Source organism: Sorex araneus, chromosome 2 (assembly GCF_027595985.1).
Source record: "Sorex araneus isolate mSorAra2 chromosome 2, mSorAra2.pri, whole genome shotgun sequence".
NCBI lineage: Eukaryota > Metazoa > Chordata > Mammalia > Eulipotyphla > Soricidae > Sorex > Sorex araneus.
Genome location: NC_073303.1, coordinates 320,355,865 through 320,378,235, shown reverse-complemented (window position 1 = coordinate 320,378,235; position 22,371 = coordinate 320,355,865). Strand labels below are relative to the sequence as shown.

Below are 22,371 nucleotides of genomic sequence, written 5' to 3'. Positions count from 1 at the left end.
GTAAGTAGGCAAGGGGCTGGAGCGGTAGCAGAGCGGGTAGGGTTCGATTCCTCCATCCCTCTCCGAGAGCCCAGCAAGCTACCGAGCGTATCCCACCTGCACAGCAGAGCCTGGCAAATTAGCCGTGACATATTCAATATGCCAAAAACAGTAACAACAAATCTCACAATGGAGATGTTACTGGTGCTCACTTGAGCAAATCGATGAGCAACCGGGATGACAGTGATACAGACAGTGAAGTAGGCAAGGGGGCTGGCTAGTTCAATGGATAGAGCACATATTTTGTATGCCAGGGCTTGGCCCTGCATATAGTTCCTGATGTACTTCCAGGAATGACCCAAAAAGAAACTTAAAAACAAGAGCAACAAAAATGGTGGAGGTGAGAGCTTTGAAATAATTTTTCTTAAGCATCATTTTACAGAAACTAGAACTACAGTTAAATAATTCGGTTAGAATAATTACTAAAAAGGCAACAACTGGCTTCTTTATTCTTTAAATGATACTGATATTTTAGAGAAGAATCACACATACACACATGCATGACTATCTCGCACATTTATAACTCTCTATTGCCATTCTTTTGGAGCCATAAAGTAAGTGCTTGTCTCTCTCAGACAGGTATCACGACAACCAAATGAAATGATAGTATTCAAATTGTTTTTATAACTGAAATATAGGCACTAAGATATCTAAGAACATAATGTGGGAAAGTGAGATCTCATATTCTGAGTGGCTTTCTTTTTGTTTGCTTGTTTGTTTTTGTTCTGGGACCACACCCAATAGTGCTCAAGTTTACCCCTGACTCTGAGCTCAGGGATCACTCTGGGAAGGGTTCAAGAGACCATATGGGGTGACGGAATAATCAAAGTAATCAAAGTAGGATTACATAGCTTCAGGTAATTTAGGTTTATTGGGTTACTCCCGTCACAGTGCTCCCATTCCTGTTTTTTGTAGCTTCTTTCTTAGTGTTCTGTTGACTTGTAAATAATGTCTTTCTCTTCTCCTTGAGTTCTTTGCATAGCTTATTCAGAGCAAGTCCTTTTTGTATGGACAAAGAAAGACATTTATTAATATGCCTTTGCAATTGGGATTTAATTGGCTTTGAATATTATTAATCCCCGGGCATCTACTTTCTTGACTGTAGCCTTGGTTGCCCTCAGTTCCTAGCCCTCTAAAAGGCAGGGTCCCAACGGGGGACGAGACGGACCCAGGGCAAGCGGTAAGTTATGTGCTACCCTGGCATCGAGATGGGCCTGGCCAAAGTGCCTCATTCTTAACTATAAGTTAAGAGTCTGATCATGGACAAGTGCTGTCATGATCTTAAAGTAATGACGAGACAAGGACCCTGCTAGGGATAGGAAAGACTAATCTGGCCTGAGCACTGTAGTCTGAGATTGAGATGGCCCCAGGAGAGCAATTCTAAAAGCTTAATGCATCTCTTGCTATGCCCATACAAAACGATTAATATTATGAATGCTCATATGTTTGTTGGACAAGGAGAGGAGAAACACAACCATGGGATTTCATCATTGATGGGTTCTGCTGAAAGAGTATCTATCCTAGAGAATAGGTGTTCTGCTATTGTTATTGAACCTTTTAAGCTTGAATTGTTACATTGTAGATTCCAGGCTCTGGCCCAGCCTAGTCTTTGGGATGTAGATTTCAGGTGCTGCCTAGTTTGTAATTGACAATGTAGATTTCATGTGGCAGCCCAGCCCAGTCTTTGGTATGTAAATCCGAGTGCTTTTCAGACCAAGGAAGGCTTCAGTTTTGTATCTTCTTTCCGGAGGCCTAGATTACTGACCTGCAGATAATGTTAATTTCATAGAAGGTGTTAGGAAGGATCCCTGTGGTTTTGATATTTTGGAAGAGCTTGAAAAGTATAAGAAATAAATCTTTAAAGGTTTGATGGGATTCACAAGTGAACCCATCTGGAGTGGGATTTTTATTCTTGGGGAGATTCTTAATACAGTTTCAATTTCCTTACTTGTAATTGGCCTGTTTAGGCTTTCTAGCTCTTCCTTGTTCAGCTTTGGGAGATTAATGACTCTAAGAAACTATCATTTCTTTTAGGTTCTTCAGCTTCAGAGCATAAAGTTGTTCATAGTAACTTCTCATTGTATTTTGAATTTCTGACAGATCTGTTGTAATTTCTTCCCTTTAATATCTGATACCATTTATTTGAACATTATCTCTTTTTTCCTCATGAGTCTAGCAAATGGCTTATCTTATTTATTTATTTTGAATAACCAGCTCTTGGTTTCATTGACATTTGAATTGCTTTCTTGTTTTCTATATTATTGATTTCAGCTCCAGTTTTTATTATTTCCCTCTTTCTGCTACTCTTTTTTGTTTGTTGTTACTTCTCCAGATTTTGAGGTGTTTAGTGTGGATATGGGCTTTTTCTTCTTTCTTAATGTAGGCATGCATTGATACTATCCTTAGTATAGCTATTACTGTATCCCATAGATTCTGCTAGCTTGTGTGGGACACAATGAAGGTTCTCATTGGTTTAAAGGAATATTAAAAATTAATTGAATCTCTGTGAGCTACAGCTACAAGGCTTTTATATTTTAGTTTCAGTTATACAATGATCAAACACCTATCCCTTCACCAATATACATTTTTTACCACCAATGTTCCCAGTACCCCTCCTTCCCCCACCCTTGTCCCATACCACCCCCTGTCTTTGTCTCAGACAATGTACCTCTTACGCTCTCTCTACTTATGGGTATTATGATTTGCAATATGAATAGTGAGAGGCCATCATGTTTGGTCCTTTATCTACCTTCAGCACACATCTCCCAAACCAAGGGATTCCTCCAATTATCAGTGACTTAGTGATTCCTTCTCTATCCCAGATGCCTTCTCCCCCAGCTCATAAGACAGGCTTAAGGACAGTAGAGACAAGGTCAAGGAAGATTGCTCCATGGTTGAAAACCATAGGACATTCTTAAGTAACTTTTCCATTCACTAAGTAAAATGAAAGAAAATTACCAAGTCCATAAAGTATTACTTATTTTTCAGACTTCATGCACAAAAAGATTTTATCAAAATAAATATGATTTTTACTTCTGTTTCAGATACGCAACTCTTCCATGGATGTACCTGATGTCCAGAATCTTCTCCAGTTCAGATGTAGCTTTCATCTCTTACGTCTCTTTGAACTTCATCTTTGGACTGTGCACCATGATGATGACCATCATGCCTCGATTACTGGCTATCATTTCCAAATCTCAGGTAATGGGTTCTAGGCTTCTCTCTCCAGGACACCTTGAACAAGTGAATGTTCGATCTAGACTATTCTTTTGCTTTTTCATGGGGAATTAAATGTTGACATGCTTGTATCCACTCTATTAAACTTATCCAAAGAAGATTGCTTCCAATTAACAAATATATCTGTGCAGTTTTAACAGCCATACCCAGGTTAGCATCAACTAGTTGGGATTAGCTTGAGTACAATGTAGAAATGAGTAGAGACTGTATACATTTTTTTCCTTTTGCCTATCAGATCTCTAGTAGTACATGGCTGTCAGCCATGAGTTAAGGTAGAAGGATAATGAGCTCAAGGTTGTTATTCTTAATGGTGAGGGGCTTGAAGCATATTCTTTAGTAAGGCTAGAATCCCAATAGAAAAGGGAAAAAGAAGATTTATCCCATTTCAAAGAGGAAAACTAGGGTTCTTACCATTCCTGTAATTCTAGTACTTAGTTGTTGGGAAGATATTATTACCTCCCATATAACCACAGCCGCATACTTGGGATAGTACTTAATAAACTATAAGTTGAAAAAATGGGTCAAATTTGCCATTCCTGCAATTATAGTACTGAGTTGTTGGGAAGATATTATCAGCTCTCATAGAAAAAAGTTGCATACTTGGACAGTACTTATTGAGAAATTAGTTGAAAAATGGTTCAAACTCATAATTTAACAAATAAGTTATTATATTGTTTTTGTAGGCATTTCTGTTCTTTGGTTTTTAATTTTAATATTATTTATATAGGAAGCTGAACCTACTGGATGATTTTAATGTTTATTAATAAATTAGAGTAATATGGTATTTGAGAATCAATGAAAGAAACCAAGAGAGGTTATTGAATTTTCAGTTATTCCTAAAAGTTGATAATCAAAATTATACAAGCTTTTTAAATAAAATTATAATTAAATAAATAAAAATAATAATTCTTTGTGTTTTGCCAAACATCAAATCTAATATCTGATTTAGATATAAAGCACAGTAGATTTCTAACTAAAGATATGCTATGTCTTTCGGTTACTGATGAGCCTTCCCATTGGATACAAGGGCATGTTGCTAAAGGAAAATCTCATAATGTCAGTAATTTATCTTTTTGTACATTTTACCAACGTCCAGATGTCCTAAATCAGATGTTTATGAATTGTGATTTTGTTAATTTGTAAAGTTGTGTAAATTAACAAGTGAGTTAATTTTTTTTATTTTTATAGAAAAAATTATGCATTTCAGGAACCACAGGAGCAATGCTCTGCAGGGCTCAAATAAAAGTGGGACAATTGGTACCCAAGATTGAATTTATAACCCCCTACATGTTAATCATGAAATCGGCCACTTTGAGCTATCTACCTAGTCCAACATTTTATATGAGTGAATAGACTTGCTCAAACTTATAGATCCAAAGTTATCATCGGAAGTATGCTGCTTTATCATATCCTGGGTTAAAAGCTATATAATTCTTTCTGAATTACAGCTCGTAAAAATAAGTATTTTCATGTCGTATGTCGTTTGCTCCAAGGATATAATTTTATAAAAGATAGATTATTAGTCCCTTTATGACTGATTGAGACTGATAATTACTGGCACTCATTCAAAAGGACTCATCAAGAAAATTATATAAATTTTTCATGTTTTTTCTATGTCTATATAAAAAGATAATAGATTATAATATAACAATAAATGAACATAAAGTTTTCTGTAGAATTTCTATTGCCACTAAAGCACATCATTTAAAACATTTATATTTATGAAGTTATAATTTTCCATAAGGGAGATTTGTATCACCTACTATGAAACATGTAATTGACAATTTTATAAATTTATTTTAATATTTATGATATGACAAAACAGCTGCTCTGTATCACCATGCTTATAATGGGATGATTTAGTACTCAAATATTTTGATCAGTTAAGTTTGAACGTAAATAGAAAGGATGAAAAATATGAGTTTAATTAAGCTATATTTTTATTAAAATATAGTTTAATATGGTCTTGATGGGTACTCTCATTGAAAGTACAATGGGTAGAGCCTGTGCAGAGGTAGAGTTCACTTGGGTTCAATCCCTGGCACCCAATATTGTCCCCTAAGCACTGTCAGAAGTGCAGAAGTGATCCCTGAGCACAGAGTCTTGAGTAAACCATGAGTACTACTGGTTGTCCCAACCAGTCTCCCCGAAAAATACGTGGAACTATTGGATTTAGTACTTTAAAGTGACTTCTTTGGGTCTAAACAACAGCTTAATGAATTGTATTAAGTTCAGTGAGTTTTCTCCAAATATGATGATACTTGGTGGAAAGACCATACTTATTCCTGAGCCAGAAAGACTATATTGAGTTTAGACCCTATTTTCTTTTTTTTGGCTTTTTGGTCACACCTGGCAATGCACAGTGGTTACTCCTGCCTCATGCACTCAGGGATTACTCCTCAAGGTGGTTGGGGAACCATATGTGATACTGGGAATCAAACCAGGGTTGACTGTTGCAAGGCAAACGTACTACCCGCTGTGTTATCACTCCAGCCTCTCCAATGTGGTTTTGACACAGTACTAACCTCTTTGCTCTTTGTTTTTCCATTGACAAAAATAGCTAATTCCTGGCACTTTGTAGAATTAAGTATAATCAAGGAATTATATTTTTTAATTAAAAAATAGTTTAAAATAACAGAAATTTAAATTAATTTAATATTGTTATAAAATAAACTATACAAATAAAATTAAAACTACATGATAGATTTTATAATACAATTTATGAAAGATGATTTCTTTTTTTTGAGAGGTCCTCCCCAAAAATGCTCAGGATATCAAGACACTGCTTCTAGTGATACTTGGCATAATAAGGCCTGGCAGTTTAGCACTTAGACCAAGCTCTGAGTGGTATTACTCAGCTTTAGTGTTGCTGGGAACCACCAAGGATACATCAGGCGGTGTTCACCGGCCTTCAAGACTATACACAGTGGTGCTAAGGAAAGGGAATGCAGCTCCAGGCATCCATTTCAGGGTCTTGTGAATACAAAGCATGCATCCCCAAGTTCTCCTTACTGCACGCTATTTTTATGTCTCTGAATGTTGAAGTTGTACTGTTGAAATACGTACCCTGACATACATAAAAACATATTAACATTGTTTCCTGTTTCATCTTTCTATTCCCTCTCCTATTCATTCTTTCCTTATAATGTATTTCTGTTTTAATGATTATTACATATGCTCAACATTTACTACATAGTAAGTAGTCATATGGATTCTGTATCTTACATACTAATAGTCATAATTTATATTGCTCACTGATTAGAATATTGATATCTTTTGAAGATTAATTTGATCTATATGTCTTAGTCTGTGATGCTATAACATAGCAATAAAGATAGTCTAAACAACATTTTTTTCTACCCAGTAATGAAAGCTGGCAGTCCAAAATCAAGCTTTTTGGTGAAGAGTCTAGGTTGAAGAGTATTACTTTCTCAATGTAGTCTCACACGGCAAAGAGACAAAACAATGACTTATCTTTGGTTATGGAAGGGAATTAATTCAATCCTGGGTCTCTATCTGCATAATCTCATTAAAACCCAGCAGTTTTTCCAAAGCCCCACCATCCACTATCATCAAAACCCTACATTAGGGGGAGGGTTTTACATAGGAATGGGAAGGCACATCTAATTAGTCCATAGTACTTCACCCCTGCCCATGCAAAATTCATGTCCTTCTCACAATAAGAACAGATTGATTTTATACCCACAGCCCCTAAAGTCTCATTTTTTAAAGTATTAACTATATAAAGATTTACTCAGCATCAGCTATAATACATATAGCTGATGTAAAATGCATATAAGTGAGGCAAAATCCAAACATAACTAAATTCCTATATAGTTGCAAATCTGTGAAAGTAGATAACTGAGTTTTCCTTTCAGAATACAATTGTGGATCAGACTTAGGATAAACATTTTATTTTATATTTAAATATATATAAAATATATCCAGAATAAAAAAAATACATCCAGGAGAGAAATTATCAGTAAAAAGGCATTAGGGATTGTAAGCAAGTCCCAAATGTAAGGTAAAAACATTTGATCTTAAGACTTCACAATAAACCTTTTTTTCATGGCACTGAGTAAAGGTGTAAAGGGAACCTAGATCACAGGGGGCAGAAATGAGAAGTGAAAGTTCCGACAAACTTTTAATTTAATTTATTCTCTCTCTCTCTCTCTCTCTCTCTCTCTCTCTCTCTCTCTCTCTCTCTCTCTCTCTCTTTCTTTTATTGTACAGAATTTGCAGAACATCTATGAAGTACTCAAGTGGGTCTTTACAATTTTCCCTCAGTTCTGTCTGGGTCAGGGATTAATTGAACTTTGTTATAATCAGATCAAATATGACTTGACCCATAATTTTGGCCTGGATTCCTATGTTAGTCCCTTTGAGATGAATTTCTTGGGATGGATATACATACAACTGGTTTTACAAGGCACCATTTTCCTCATCTTGAGAATTCTGCTTCACTGGGACCTTCTGCAGAGGTCAAGGTAACTTTTTAATAAACTTTTTAATAAACAAATTTTTAAGTGAACTCTTTTTATATAAAGGGGAGAGAAAACGCTTCATTTATTAAAAGACAAAAATTATGCATCATTGGTATTTTGCAACATTTCCAATGAGTTAAGATCTTGTGTTTCTCTTTTTGATTGGTTGAGCAATCAACACTAAGAAAAGGAGTGACAAAAGATAAAATATCTAATTGCGACTTAAAAATTAGTTGTTTAAATTTCCTATTTTAATTTTATCACATTATTGTTTATTTTTATTGTAGCACCTCGGATAAATTGAATTGATGTCTTAGAATAGAATAGCTTATTAAATGATAAAGCTACATCATCTACTAGATCATGAGTATATGGAAATTTAATGCTGATAACAACATGCTCTTTGCCAAATCATGGTGTTAGGATGAGAGAAAGATTGTGTTTCTTAATATAGTATTGCATATATATGTATATATTTGTCTACATATAGCATAATTATCTCAATACATCTATTTTTCTATTCTGAGTAGGACTTAAGAACCTTTGCAAAGATGTCTAAAATATTATTACTATATAATACTTATTCACAAACAGAAATAAGCAATATACTTTCTGTGTTTCACTATGACCTAAATTCATTGACCTGTTCCTTCCAAGTGCTTTCTGGTTCCCACTAATTAAACAGTGAAATGTACCCTCAAACAATATTAATTAGGATCATGTAAGTAGAGAACCTATTAAAAGTTATAGATACATTATTATTACTTGGTTATTTATGGCACATTTCCTTTGTAATTTCTTTAATTCTATCAAATATGGAATTGATCTAAAAAAAAAAGAAAAGACAATCCCCACACTCTCTTGAATGGGCCACCATAACTGAAGATTTTTAATACCTGGCTTAATTTTCAAAAGAAGGCTGAAGTTTCTTTCGAGCATCATCGGTTTTGCAACTGAGCCCCTACTTTAATCCATTTTAAACCTACTAAGGTACTTCCCTCTTTACTTTAGAGTATTCCATTCTCTTGCAGCATCTCAAGAGATTTTCCTTAAAAAGAAGACTTTTTGCATTACCTTTATTTAGTAATGTATAAATTAAATCTTAACTTAGAATTATGTCATGTTCATCCAGAGTAAATAACATTCATTGTTGTGTCACTGTGAAAGTTATAGCACAAAATAATTCTAATTTAAACTTTGATTTTTGAATTACCCCTGGGGGTGGTCAAGGAACAATATGGGACGCCAAGATGGTACCTGGGTAGGTTGCGTGCAAGGCAAATGCCCTACCTGCTGTATTAGCACTCTGACCCCCAAGTATTTCTTTTTTTTTAAATTTCTGCTTTTTTAAATTAAGGAACTGTGATTTACAGTTATCGATAATTATGTTTTAGGCATTATAATATTTCAACACTGATCCCACCACCAGTGTCAACTTTCCTCCACCTTGTTCCCATATTCCCCTCCCCCATCCCAACCCATACCCCATCCCTGCCTATCAACTGAACTAGCACATTATAAAGTTTCAGTGATTGCAGCTTAAGTCTCATATTTTAGCAGAGTCAACAAAACTGAAAACATGCCATTCTGTTGGCCACTGGCTGATTGTGAAGTATTCAGGTCTCAGAACCTAAACCCTGTCCAAATCACACCAGGATATGTAGATTTGGGAAAGCTCTTCCATATTGTCCCTCTGGTTCAAGCTGGACTATGTCTTCTGTATCTGAGTATTGGCAGGTCCAGGAAAGTATTTCTTTTCTTATATCAGATATGTTGATGCTTTTAGAGATATTGCTAACCCTTAATACCCATATGAATTAGCCCCCTGTAATATAGTTGTCGCTTGTGGTTGTCAGTGGGAAGATGGCTAACTAACACATTTCTGAGAAAAGTTTAAGAATGTTTTAATATATCTTAAAAAGCTTAATCGAGGGGGCCGGAGCGATAGCACAGCGGGTAGGGCGTTTGCCTTGCACGCGGCCGACCTGGGTTCAATCCTCAGCATCCCATATGGTCCCCCAAGCACCTCCAGGAGTAATTCCTGAGTGCAAAGCCAGGAGTAACCCCTGAGCATCGCTGGGTGTGACCCAAAAAGCAAAAAAAAAAAAAAGCTTAATCAAAGGAACCTCATGCCAGAGAGATACTACAGTGTGTAAGGCACTTGCTTGCATATAGTTGACACCATTTTGATCCCCAGCACCTTATATGGTCCTGTGAGCACTGCTAGGAGTAAGAGCTGAGCACAGAGCCAGGTAAAAGCTCTGAGCATTGTTGTATATGGCCTACCACCCCATTTAAAAAAGGAACCTCATTAAATTGTCCCATGGATGATTTGACACTAACAAATGCTCATACTTGAATCACACAAAATCAAAATACATTTTTATTAATTGAAACAAACAGGTTATTTATAAAACTTCCCAAGTGATCCCTAAGAGGAGAGAGTTAGATACACTGATGTAGGTAATTTGGTACAGAACTTGGAAGCAGGAGGAACACATACTATTTAAATAATTGTATCTTGGCTAAATAGTTCATATGTGAAAAAGATAATACACTGAAAAGATAATAGAATGTCGGCAATTTTATGGGTATTTTAATTTATTTTGAATATTATTTTATTTTAAAATGACTGAATATCATTGATTTAATACAAAATATGCAGATTTCCTATGTTCTTATTACCTCAGTCTTCTAATATAAATTTATAATGTACTATGTCACATTAGCAAAACCAGGAAACTTATGCTGTTTGATTAGTTATCTGATAGTGATCTATTTAATTGTTAAAGTGTTGATAGATTGCATTTGTAAGAGAAATATAAATTTAATTAAACTTAAAATGCATGATTGAAAATTGTAAGCATTACAATAGAAATATCTTATATTTTCAGTAAATAAATTGGCATTGAAAATTACACTTCTGTTCACCTAAAAGTTCTGATTATGTTATACATGTGATATAAAGTATTTTCATTCAATTCAATAGATATTATGTGATTATTATGTTTTAGCACATTGATAAAATATATTTTATTAAATGGTCAATTTGTTGAGTGCCAGACAAGTAATTCTTTATAGTAATTTCGTGATACATTCTTTTAACAATTAGTTCAAAAGTTTCTCATTAATTTGTGACTCACAAACTCAGAAGATAGCTCTTTGATTTGTGGCATACCGCATTTTCTTACTCTCTTACTGGCTAATGCTCAAGATGCAGAACTCAAATACATGGAAAGAAACTGCTGCTGCCTCTGATATCTTGCTTTGACACATCTGCTTTTTTACTCTCTCTGGATTCTTGAATCCTGTTCTTCCAAGTGTAAATTAACTCTGACTATTTTTTCTCAGAGGTCACTCCAACCTTCAAGGCACAGTCACATCTTCTAAGGATATAGACGTTGAGAAAGAACAAATGAGAGTGTTGAAAGGAAGAACTGAGGGAGACATCCTTGTTTTATGTAACCTCAGTAAGAGCTACCAAGGCTTCCTCAAGAGAACCACTGCTGTGCAGGATATTAGTTTGGGCGTAGCGAGAGGAGAGGTAAAGAAGCTATAATTTTTACCTTTGTTGTTGTAATCCTGCTGTGACCTTAATTGTTGACCTGTCTATACTACTTTCAGAATATCTTACATAAAAAATACTTTATGCTTCAGGAATTTCTGTCAAATCAATAGAAACACAATCCTAGTAGAGAGTCTCTTATTTATTTCCCTAGTAAAAATTCTGCTGATTGATGAAGTTTATTCTGTTTCAATATTTTTAAATATTTGTATTGTGAAGAGTTTTGATTATAGCTTGGGCTATGGAATGATTTTTATGGAACACAAATATTTTTAATGTAATTAATTTAGAAAGCCACTTCAATTCTTTGACTTTTTTAAAAGATAATTAATCCCATCTTGTAAAGTGCTAGAAGGGAATATTAAGAACACTCAGATATCACAGTGATTTTCACTATGACATTAATGCTTGTAGAAAAGGTCAATCAGAACTGTCAGAAGTCACATGAATTGTTCTTGATTTGTACTTTACTCATAAAGGCAAACCAGTTCTGGAAATCAAAAATTACATTCTTATTGTTCCAAAAACCTGAGAAATGCAAAGCAGTTTATACCCTTGTTTCATTGGTATCCATATGTTGACCTACTAAGACTGTGAGGGGAGAACAGATTTTTACATATAAATATTTTGAATAATGTACAGTATAAAGCAATATTCACAGATCTTGCACCATGGTTTGTGGTTGAATTGGATATGACAGTACTGAGGAAGTTTTTGTAAATGTTGCTCATGCTGAACATTTTTCTTTTTGTTTCTGGGTTACAACTGGTGATGCTCAGGGTTTACTCCTGTCTCTGCACTCAGGAATTATTCCTGGAAGTGCTCAGGGGACCATATGCTGTGCCAGGGATTACATCAGTTTGGGCCATGTGAAAGACAAATGTTCTACCTGCTCTACTATTTCTTAGACTGGTGGTTAAATTTTTAATACAAAAGTTACCATCATGTTAATTTTTATGCTACTTAACAAATCATTTTTAGTTTGACATCGATGGGTTTTAGTTTATGGTTCAGAGAGAAACTTAGAAAATTTCATAAGAAAAAAATCTAAGTATTATCCAAGATATCTGTTATAACCTTATAGTTGTATCTTACTTGTTAGAATGTTATAAACACTAAAGTTTAGCTTCCTAGATCTGAATTGCTCTAGAAGACTATGTAGATGAGACATATTGTGAAAATATGGCTCAGGTCTCTTAGTATTAGTCACTTGGTAGGAAATCAAATCATGAGTGCCATACAATAGCATGAGGAAATGCATGTTTAAAAGGCATGCATGATAATACTTTAGAATTCAAAGCCTGGGGCCATATGAAGGATGGAGGGTGAGAGAACAGACAATATAAGTGAACTGTATTTAAAAAGTAAATTTATATATCCTTAGGTAAAGTCTTGAAAGATATATGTAGTTTGTATTTGTTGATGGTGCTGCAGCTTGGAGCAGTAAGCACAGGTATTCTGTTTTATAGGAACGAGGTTGGTCATGATTGATCAGGAGTAGGATGGGTCCATGAGTTAGATCGTGGGAGACATCTTGGCAGGTTGGCAGAAACATGGATATTGAAGTAGGCTGCAATTCAAGGATATGACTGTATCCAGATGTTAGATCAATACCTATGAAAGAGCATGGCAACAGGGATTCCAAAACCAGTCACTTTCCCAAATATAAAGAACTAGAAAATAATATGCTTTGGAAGGAGTTAATAAGACTCAGCCTCTACCATAAACTATAGGTGAGAGATTTAGAAGATAGTAGGTAGAGAAGAAAACACAGGAACATTTTCACATAGAATGTAAGATACAATTTGAATGAGATCAAAGTGTTATCAGATATAGTCAGTTTTCTCTAAACTAGTATTAAGTTAGCCTTCACTCTTTATTAAAGAAAGAATAGAGAAAATTTTTATAAAGTATTTTAAAATACATAGTGAAGTGAATAGGGGTAAGTAATGATTATGATAATGTGACTACTAGATAGATTACACTTGGGTCACAATTTGAAAGGCTCCTAGTTCAATCTCTGTTCCCTTACGTACTCCTAAGTATCAACACCTGAGAACCACACATCCTACCCAAATATGAATCAAGCTTCTGCATGAAACAGACTAACCCTGTGGTATGGATCCTATTACATTTTTTTGAAAGACAAATGTCAGATGAAACAATTAAGAATGATAAGAAAGGACACAAATTGATGAGGACTGGGGGATTAAGAAGAGTTATGTTGACGAAAGTTGACACTGGTGATGGGATTGGTGTAGAACACTGTATTTCTGAAACTCAACTATAAATAGCTTTGTAAATAATAGTTCCTTAATTAGATTTTTAAGGAAAAAATTATATCATCAAATGGACATGGTTAAGGAGCCAGCATGAGATGAAGTTGAGCATGATTTGTAATAGTTAACATTTAGTTTTTATCCCTTTGCCTCTTATTTCCAATACTAATTCACATGTTTGTGAATTAATGCTTAAATTGTCACAGTACTCAAAATTTTAATATAATTGCAAAAATGCCCCTTTATTCAATAATATGACATTAAAAGTCTGTAATTGTCTGCCATGGAGGCAGCAGGAGGGTGGGAAGGGGGCATATACCGGGGATATTGGTGGTAGGGAATGTGCACTGGTGGAAGGATGGGTGCTTGATCATTGTGTGATTATAACCTAAACATAGAAGCTTGTAACTATCTCACAGTGATTCAATAATATTTTAATTGAATAAATAAATAAATGTCACAAATAAAAGATATTAGCTCATAGTTGCCTAAAAGAAAATACTTTTACTCATGATTTTTGTTGTCTATTTAACTTATTTTTTCTCCTAGTGCTTTGGACTTCTAGGAGCAAATGGAGCTGGGAAAACCACTACATTCAAAATGTTAAATGGAGACATCTCTCCTACCTCAGGCCATGCTGTCATCAGAACTTCCATGGGGTAACATCCAGATTATAATCTTTGCTATTTGATTCACTGTCATACTTTTACTGACGTAACATTGGTTAACAAGAACTTAAATGTTCATGTTTAGGGATACAATTTCAGCACAACATCCCCTTCACTGAAGTATGTAGGGGAGCAGTCCCTTCCATCAACAGCCTTTGGTTCATCTCAGTTTTACTGCCTAGAGAGATGGACTGGAGTGATAGCACAGTGGGTAGGGCGTTTACCTTGCATGCGGTGGACCCGGGTTTGATTCATCCGTCCCTCTCAGAGAGCACAGCAAGCTACTGAGAGTATCCCGCCCACACGGCAGAGCCTGGCAAGGTCCCCATGGTGTATTTGATATGCCAAAAATAGTAACAATAAGTCTCACAATGGAGATCTTACTGGTGCCCGCACAAGCAAATCGACGAGTAATGGGATGACAGTGATGAGAAATAACCATTAAAGCAAAAGTTATTTTTGGCTTGATCAGTTACCTCCCCTTGCCCCCAAAATCCCTAGCTACTTCAAATTTGGTGTTTGGGGATCACTCCTGGAGGTGTTCAGGGAAACTATTCAGTGACAGGATCAAATTAAGTGTTCTAGCTTGCAAATCATGCATGCCAGTCCTGGGAACACCTGTGAGTTCAGTGGTCTTTGAGGGTTGTGCCTTCCAAGTGGCAGTTCTTAGGCACATTTCCTTATCTACTTGGTGGCCACTTATTCATGCAAAAATTAAAACTCATATCTTTTGTTTTACAAAGGAGAAACTTCAAGTTCTAAATATCTCTGGAGACTGAATTTGTTATTTGCTTTTTGCCCACTAAGTTTTCCCTAATAGGTTACAACAATCACCTCTATTTTTTTTCTTTTTTTTTTACTATTTCTTTTTTTTTTTATTTTACGTTTTAATAAGTGAATCACCATAAGGGTACAGTTACAGATTTATACATTTTTGTGCTCACGTTTCCCTCATACAAATTTCGAGAACCCATCCCTGCACAAGTGCCCATTCTCCACCACAAATAAACCCAGCATCCCTCCAAACCTCCCCAATCCCATCTCCTCTCCACCCCACCCTATCAATGTGGCAGGGTATTCCCTTTGGTTCTCTCTCTCTAATTAGGTATTGTGGTTTGCAATAAACATGTTGAGTGGCCATTATGTTCAGTCTCTAGTCTACATTCAGCATGAATCACCCTTCTCCTGAATGTCTTCCAACCACATTTTACTTGGTGTTCCCTTCTCTATCTGAGTGGCCTTCTCCCCAGAATGTGAGGCCAGCATCAAAACCATGGAGTCAACCTCCTGGTACTTATTTCTACTATTCTTGGGTGTTAGTCTCCTACACTGTTATTCTATATTCCACAGATGAGTGCAGTCTTTCTATGTCTGTCTCTCTCTTTCTAACTCATTTCACTTAGCATGATACTTTCCATGCTGATCCACTTATATGCAAAGTTCATGACCTCATTTTTTCTAACAGCTGCATAGTATTCCATTGTATAGATGTACCAAAGTTTCTTAAACCAGTCATCTGTTCTAGGGCATTCGGGTTTTTTCCAGATTCTGGCTATTGTAAGCAGTGCTGTGATGAACATAGAAATGCAGATGTCATTTCTATATACCTTTTTGCCTCTCCAGGATATATTCCCAGGAGTGGTATTGCTGGGTCAAATGGGAGCTCAATTTCTAATTTTTTGTGAATCGTCCATATTGTTTTCCAAAAGGGCTGAACCAATTGGCATTCCCACCAGCAGTGTAGAAGGGTCCCTTTCTCCCCACATCCTCTCCAACAGCCATTGCTTTTGTTCTTTTGGATGTGTGCTAGTCTCTGTGGTGTGAGATGGTATCTCATGGTTGTTTTGATCTGCATCTCCCTGATGATTAGTGATGTAGAACACTTTTTCATGTGCCTTTTGGCCATTCATATCTCTTCCTTGGGAAAGTTCCTGTTCAATTCTTTGCCCCATTTTCTGAAGGGATTGGATGTTTTCTTCTTGTAGAGTTCAACCAGTGCTTTATATACCCTTGATATCAACCCCTTATCTGATGGGTATTGTGTAAATATCCTTTCCCATTCTGTAGATACAATGACCAGATTTTGTATTCTGGTCATTGTATTTTTTGCAGTGCAGAAGCTTTTTAGTTTAATGTAGTCCCATTTGTTTATCTCTATTTTCACTTGGTTGGCCAGTGCATGTTTTCTTTGAAGATACCTTTATCTTCAATATTGTGGAGGGTTTTGCCGACTTTGTCTTTAATGTACCTTATGGTTTGTGGTCTGATGTTGAGGTCTTTAATCCATCTTGATCTGACTTTTGTGCATGGTGTCAGGTTGAGGTCTAAGCCCATTCTTTTGCATGTTGTTGTACAGTTGTGCCAGCACCATTTGTTAAAGAAGTTTTCCTTGCTTCACTTCACATCTCTTGCTCCTTTATGAAAGATTAGATGATCATACATTTGGGGTTGTGTGTAGGGATATTCCACCTGTTCCATTGGTCTGTAGGTCTGCCTTTGTTCCAGTACCATGCTGTTTTAATTGTTACCGTTTTGTAGTAAAGTTTGAGGTTGGGGAGGGTGATGCCTCCCATCGTCTTTTTCCCAAGAATTCTTTTAGCTATCCGTGGACGTTTGTTGTTCCATATGAATTTTAGGATTGCTTGATCCATTTCTTTGAAGAATGTCATGGGATCGCATTGAATCTGTATAATGCTTTGGGGAGTATTGCCATTTTGACAATATTGATTCTCCCTATCCATGAGCAGGGTATATGTTTCCATTTCCTCATGTCCTCTTTTATTTCATGGAGTAGTGTTTTATAGTTTTCTTTGTAGAGGTCTTTTACTTCCTTGGTGAAGCTGATTCCAAGGTACTTGATTTTCTGGGGCACAACTGTGAATGGGATTGCTTTTATCCTGTCCATTTCCTCTGCCTCATTGTTTGTATATAGTAAGGCCATGGATTTTGGGGTATTGATTTTGTAGGCTGCAACTTTACTGTATAAGTCTATTGTTTCTAAGAGTTTCTTAGTAGAGGTTTTAGGCTTCTGTAGATATAGTATCATATCATCTGCAAATAGTGAGAGTTTGATTTCTTCCTTTTCTATCTGGATGCCCTTAATCTCTTTTTCTTGTCTAACAGCTATCACAAGCACTTCCAGTACTAAGTTGAACAGAAGTGGTGAGAGTGGGCATCCTTGTCTTGTCCCTGATCTTAGAGGAAAGGCCCTTAATTTTTCTCCACTGAAGATAATGCTTGACGTAGGCTTGTGGTAGATGGCTTCGACTATCTTGAGGAAAGTTCCTCCAAAACCCATTTTGGTGAGGGTTTTCATCAGTAATGGATGTTGGATCTTGTCAAATGCTTTCTCTGCATCTATTTATATGATCATATGGTTTTTATCTTTATTTTTGTTGATATGATAGATTATGTTCATTGATTTCTGAATGTTAAACCATCCTTGCATCCCCAGGATGAATCCCACTTGGTCATGATGTATGATCTTCTTGATGAGTTGTTGGATCCTATTTGCTAATATTTCGCTAAGGATCTTCACATCAGGGATATTGCTCTATAATTTTCTTTCTTAGTGGTGTCTTTGTTTGCTTTTGGTATTAGAGAGATGTGTGCTTCATAGAAACTGCTTGGGAGAGTTCCTTTTTTTTTTTTTAATTTCCTGGAAAAGCTTGAGGAGAACTGGCAACAGGTCTTCTTTAAATGTTTGGAAGAATTCGCTAGTGAATCCATCTGGAACTGGGCTTTAGATTTTGGGGAGATTTTTGATTACAGTTTCAATTTCCTTAATATTAATGGGTCTATTCAGGTATTCCAAGTCTTCTTTGTTCAGTCTTGGAAGATTGTAGGAATCAAGGAATTCATCTATTTCCTTTAGATTCTCTTGTTTTGTGGCATATAGACCTTCAAAGTAGTCTCTGATGATCTTTTGAATCTCACTGGTTTCTATTATGATGTTCCCCTTTTTCATTTCTGATTCAATTTATTAGGGTTCTCCCTCTCTCTTTTTTTGTGAGTCTTGCTAGCGGTTTATCAATCTTATTTATTTTCTCAAAGAACCAGCTCTTTGTTTCATTGATCTTTTGGGTTGTATTCTTGGTTACCATTTCATTAATTTCTGCTCTAGTTTTTATTATTTCTTTCCTTCCCTGGTTTGGGTTCCTTTTTCTGGTCCTTTTGTAAGGTCTTGAGCCGTGAGGTCAAGCTATCTATGTGGGCCCTTTCTTGCTTCCTGAGGAATGCTTGGAGAGCTATAAATTTCCCCATTAACACGGCTTTAGCTGCATCCCATATGTTTTGGTACTCCTGTCCTCATTCTCATTTGTTTCTAAGTATTTTTTTATTTCTTCTTTGATTTTCTTCCTGACCCATTCATTGTTCAACATTGAGTTGTTTAATTTCCAGGTATTTGATTTGGTTCTCTGTGTCTGTGTGTGGCTAGCTTCTATCTTCAGCACATCGTGGTCTGAAAAGATTGTTGATACAATTTCTATTTTCCCGATTCTATTGAGGTATGTTCTGGGGCCCAGTACATGGTCTATTTTGGAAAATGTTCCGTGTGCACTGGAAAAGAATGTGTATTCTTTCTTTTGGGGGTATAAAGCCTTGTATAGGTCTATTAGGCCTCTCTCTTCAATTTCTTATTTCAGAATCAGTGTTTCCTTGCTGAGTTTTTTTTCTTTTTGATCTACAAAATGGTGATAAGGGGGTATTGAAGTCTCCTACTACTATTGTGGTGTTGGTGATGTCCTCTTTAGAGTCTATTGGAGTTGTTTTAAATATTTAGCCCGTCATTCATCAAGTGTGAATACGTTTAAGTGTGTGATTTCTTCCTGTTGTACATATCCCTTGATACATAGAAAATGACCTTCCCTGTCCCTTCTAATCTTTTTCAACCTGAAATCTATGTTTTTGGATACCAGGATGGCCACTCCAGCTTTTTTAAGGGGAGTTGTTTGCTTGCAGGATTGTTTTCCATCCTCTGACTTTGAGTCTGTGCTTACTCTGTTTGTTCAGGTGTGTTTCTTGCAAACAACAGAATGTTGGGTTTAATTTCCGGATCCATTTTGCCATTCTGTGTCTCTTGATAGGTGCATTTAGTCCGTTGACATTGAGAGAGATTATTGTGATGGCGTTTTATGTCATCTTTCTGTGGGTTTTGTTGTTCTTGTCTTACAGCAGCCCCTTTCGACCTTCTTTTAAGTTTGGTTTTGAGTCTATGAAGTTCCTGAGCTGTTGTTTATCCGAGAAATAGTGTATGATTTCTTCGAGTTTGAGTGAGAGTTTAGCTGGATAAAGTATTCTTGGTGAGGCATTCCTTTCATTGAGTTTTTTCAGTATGTCCTACCATTGTTTTTGGGCTTGGAGGGTTCCCTCTGACAGGCTGCTCTAAATCTGAGGGGTGCTCCTTTTTATGTGATTTTCTTCTTTGGCCTTGCTGCTTGTAGAATTGTTTCTCTATCCACAGCATCCATCATTCTGACTATGATATGCCTTGGAGTCTTTTTATTTGGATCTCTTTCTGCTGGCACTCTTCGGACTCCTTGTATCTGGATGCCTGCCTTCTCCAGCTCTGGGTATTTCTTAGCAATTATGTCTTTGACTGTGTGTTTTTCATTGGGGTTACTGCCCTGTGCTTCTGGTACTCCAATGATTCTTATGTTGTTCCTCTTGAAGTCATCCCCAAGAACTCCGATTTGCTCTATAGCCATTTTGAGGTCTTTCACCATCATTTGTTGTTGTCTGTAAGCTTTCTGCAGCTCATCCTCAAGGTCGCTGATTCTGTCTTTGACTGTAGTCATTCTACTGTTGAGGGCATCTACTGATATTTTTAATTCATCTACCGATTCCTTTATTTGTGTGACTTCCGTTTGTAGCTTTGAAACTTCTGCTCTCATTTCTTCCTGCATTTTTTTGGTAGACTGTTCCAGTGCTTCATTCATATCCTCCCTTAATTTATTGGATGTCTGTTCCATGGTTGCTTGGAGTACATCGACTCTCCTCAAGATTTCCTCTCTGAATTCTTTATCTGAGAGGTCGTAGATGTGAATAGCCCCTTTTGAGGTTTCTGGAGTCTTTTCTTCTCCCTGTCTTCGTGGAGGGGATTTTCGCTGCTTCTTCATATTTTTATGGAAGTATAGAGTTGGAACTTTGTAGTTGTTTATTCCTATTCCCTCTTGCTGGGGGAAGGAGTGGCTCTGTTTGTGCTATTGCTGATGGCAGCCTTGTTCGTTCCTATTCTAGAGTTCTTCCTTATACTCAAGCGTTTCTTCCTGATTGATGTGGGGGCTCAAATGAAGACTTAAGACTAAGTTCTCTTTATGAAGGTTTTGCTAAGCTTCTCTTATTCACTGATAGTTTTTCTAAAGTTGAAGTAAGCTAATGGGCTATTTGGCATAAGTGATTAAGATGGGCTAAAGCAATTATCAAAGAAAAAGATTCTACCTATTGTGCTAGGGTAAAAAATAATAACTGGGCCGCTGCTCCGATAGGAGGCTACGCCCCTTTGAGACCATGCCCACTGAGACACAGGCCACGCCCCCAGTATCTTCGTGGCTGGGGTCGCAGGACATGGGGGTGGGGCGGCTGCTAAATGCTGGATGTCCGGGTGGCCGTGTGGGAATGGGGGGATGGGGGGACCAGGAGGTGTGGCTGGGAGTACACCTCCATTTCTTAAGTTAAAACTTCTAATTTTAAATTATAGCTATTTTCTAAAGCTTAACACTGAGTTAATAACTGAGTAATGTTATTCCTCTACGTCCCATTAGGATGTTCCTAATGCCATTTTATATCCTTCTCATTGTTTGCTATTTTTATTGAGGTTCCAGATTTTGAAATATCATTGAATTTTAGGTACAATAGGAAGAATCCTAGAAAAGCATGAACATGTATTTTATCTTTAAAAAAAGAGTATAGGATTTATGTTAGAAAATGTTATTTAAAAAAATAAAAAAAGAAAATGTTATTTAAGGACTATGCTTAAGTATCTGCATTAATAAGTAAAAAACAGTAGTAAAAACGTTGATGCAATTAAATCACCTGAATATGCATGTGATATTCAATATAAATGAAAAATTAAATATTGCAAAAGTTTAAAATCCCTTAGCATACCTGGAATAAACAGACTTGTTATTCTTATAGAAGGCAACCAGAAGCACCATGAGTTAGCGGCATACTTAATGACAAAATGTTGAGAAATTTGTCTTTTATTTTAAAGGAACATTGTCTATTTAAACTCAATTAACTATATAAATACTGTTGTAAATCATGGTTTTTAATTAAATCTTTTAAAAGAAGAAAATCACATTTAAATGACAGAAGACATGACCTGAGAGGCATACTGATTTGGTTATTGTCTCCATGCCAACTGGTTCATAAAAAGTAAATGTGATGGCAGTTTCTCATTAAAAAAAAAAAACTCCTTTACTGATTCTTAAAAAACTGATTTTATGGCTATAAATTCTGTAAACTGTTTTCTGCTCATTAGGATCCAGTATTCTTGGTGAATGTATTTATTTATTTATTTATTTTCTACATCCCATTAACTTCTCCTCACTTATAGAGTTTCATTTGATAAATTTTCTGTGAATCTTACAGCTTTTCTTTATTTGTAAATTTATTTTTGGTCTTGCTTAATTTAGTATTCTATCTTTGGCCTTTGATATTCTTATTATAATATATCTTGAAATTTTGTTATTTGAGTCTTTTTCCATTGAGTACCTTCTAACCTCTTGGATATTGGTGCCTGCACTCCTTAACTATAGGAAATATTAGGTATTGTTTTTAATTATTAAAAGACCATGATTTACAAAGTTCTACTTTAGAAATACCATATCACAGCATACCACCAGTGTCAACTTCTCTCCACCAGTTTTTGCCTCATACTCTCTTACCCCGCTTCTTGACCGGCATTTTTCTGAAAGAGGTTGTTAAAGATTGGGTCTCTTGATTTCAGTGTTGTTGACTCAATTAAACTTTGATTCAATTGGTTTTGATGTTTGGCTCTATCATTTCTTAGCAGCAGCTTTGAAACTGAGTCCCCTGAACTGACCTCTGTTGCTTCTCATCTATCTCTTCTCTCCTTCCCCTCTACTTTCTTTACT

At 36.1% G+C, this 22,371-nt stretch overlaps 1 protein-coding gene across 1 annotated transcript in view; it reads left to right on the top strand.

Moving 5' to 3' along the window:
- ABCA13 (ATP binding cassette subfamily A member 13) overlaps positions 1–22,371 on the top strand; it is a 489,034-nt gene that overhangs the window by 409,464 nt on the left and 57,199 nt on the right. Inside the window, 4 exon segments of the mRNA XM_055124812.1 lie at positions 3,084–3,240; positions 7,510–7,763; positions 11,112–11,304; positions 14,154–14,263. Coding sequence (XP_054980787.1) covers positions 3,084–3,240; positions 7,510–7,763; positions 11,112–11,304; positions 14,154–14,263 — 714 coding nt within the window.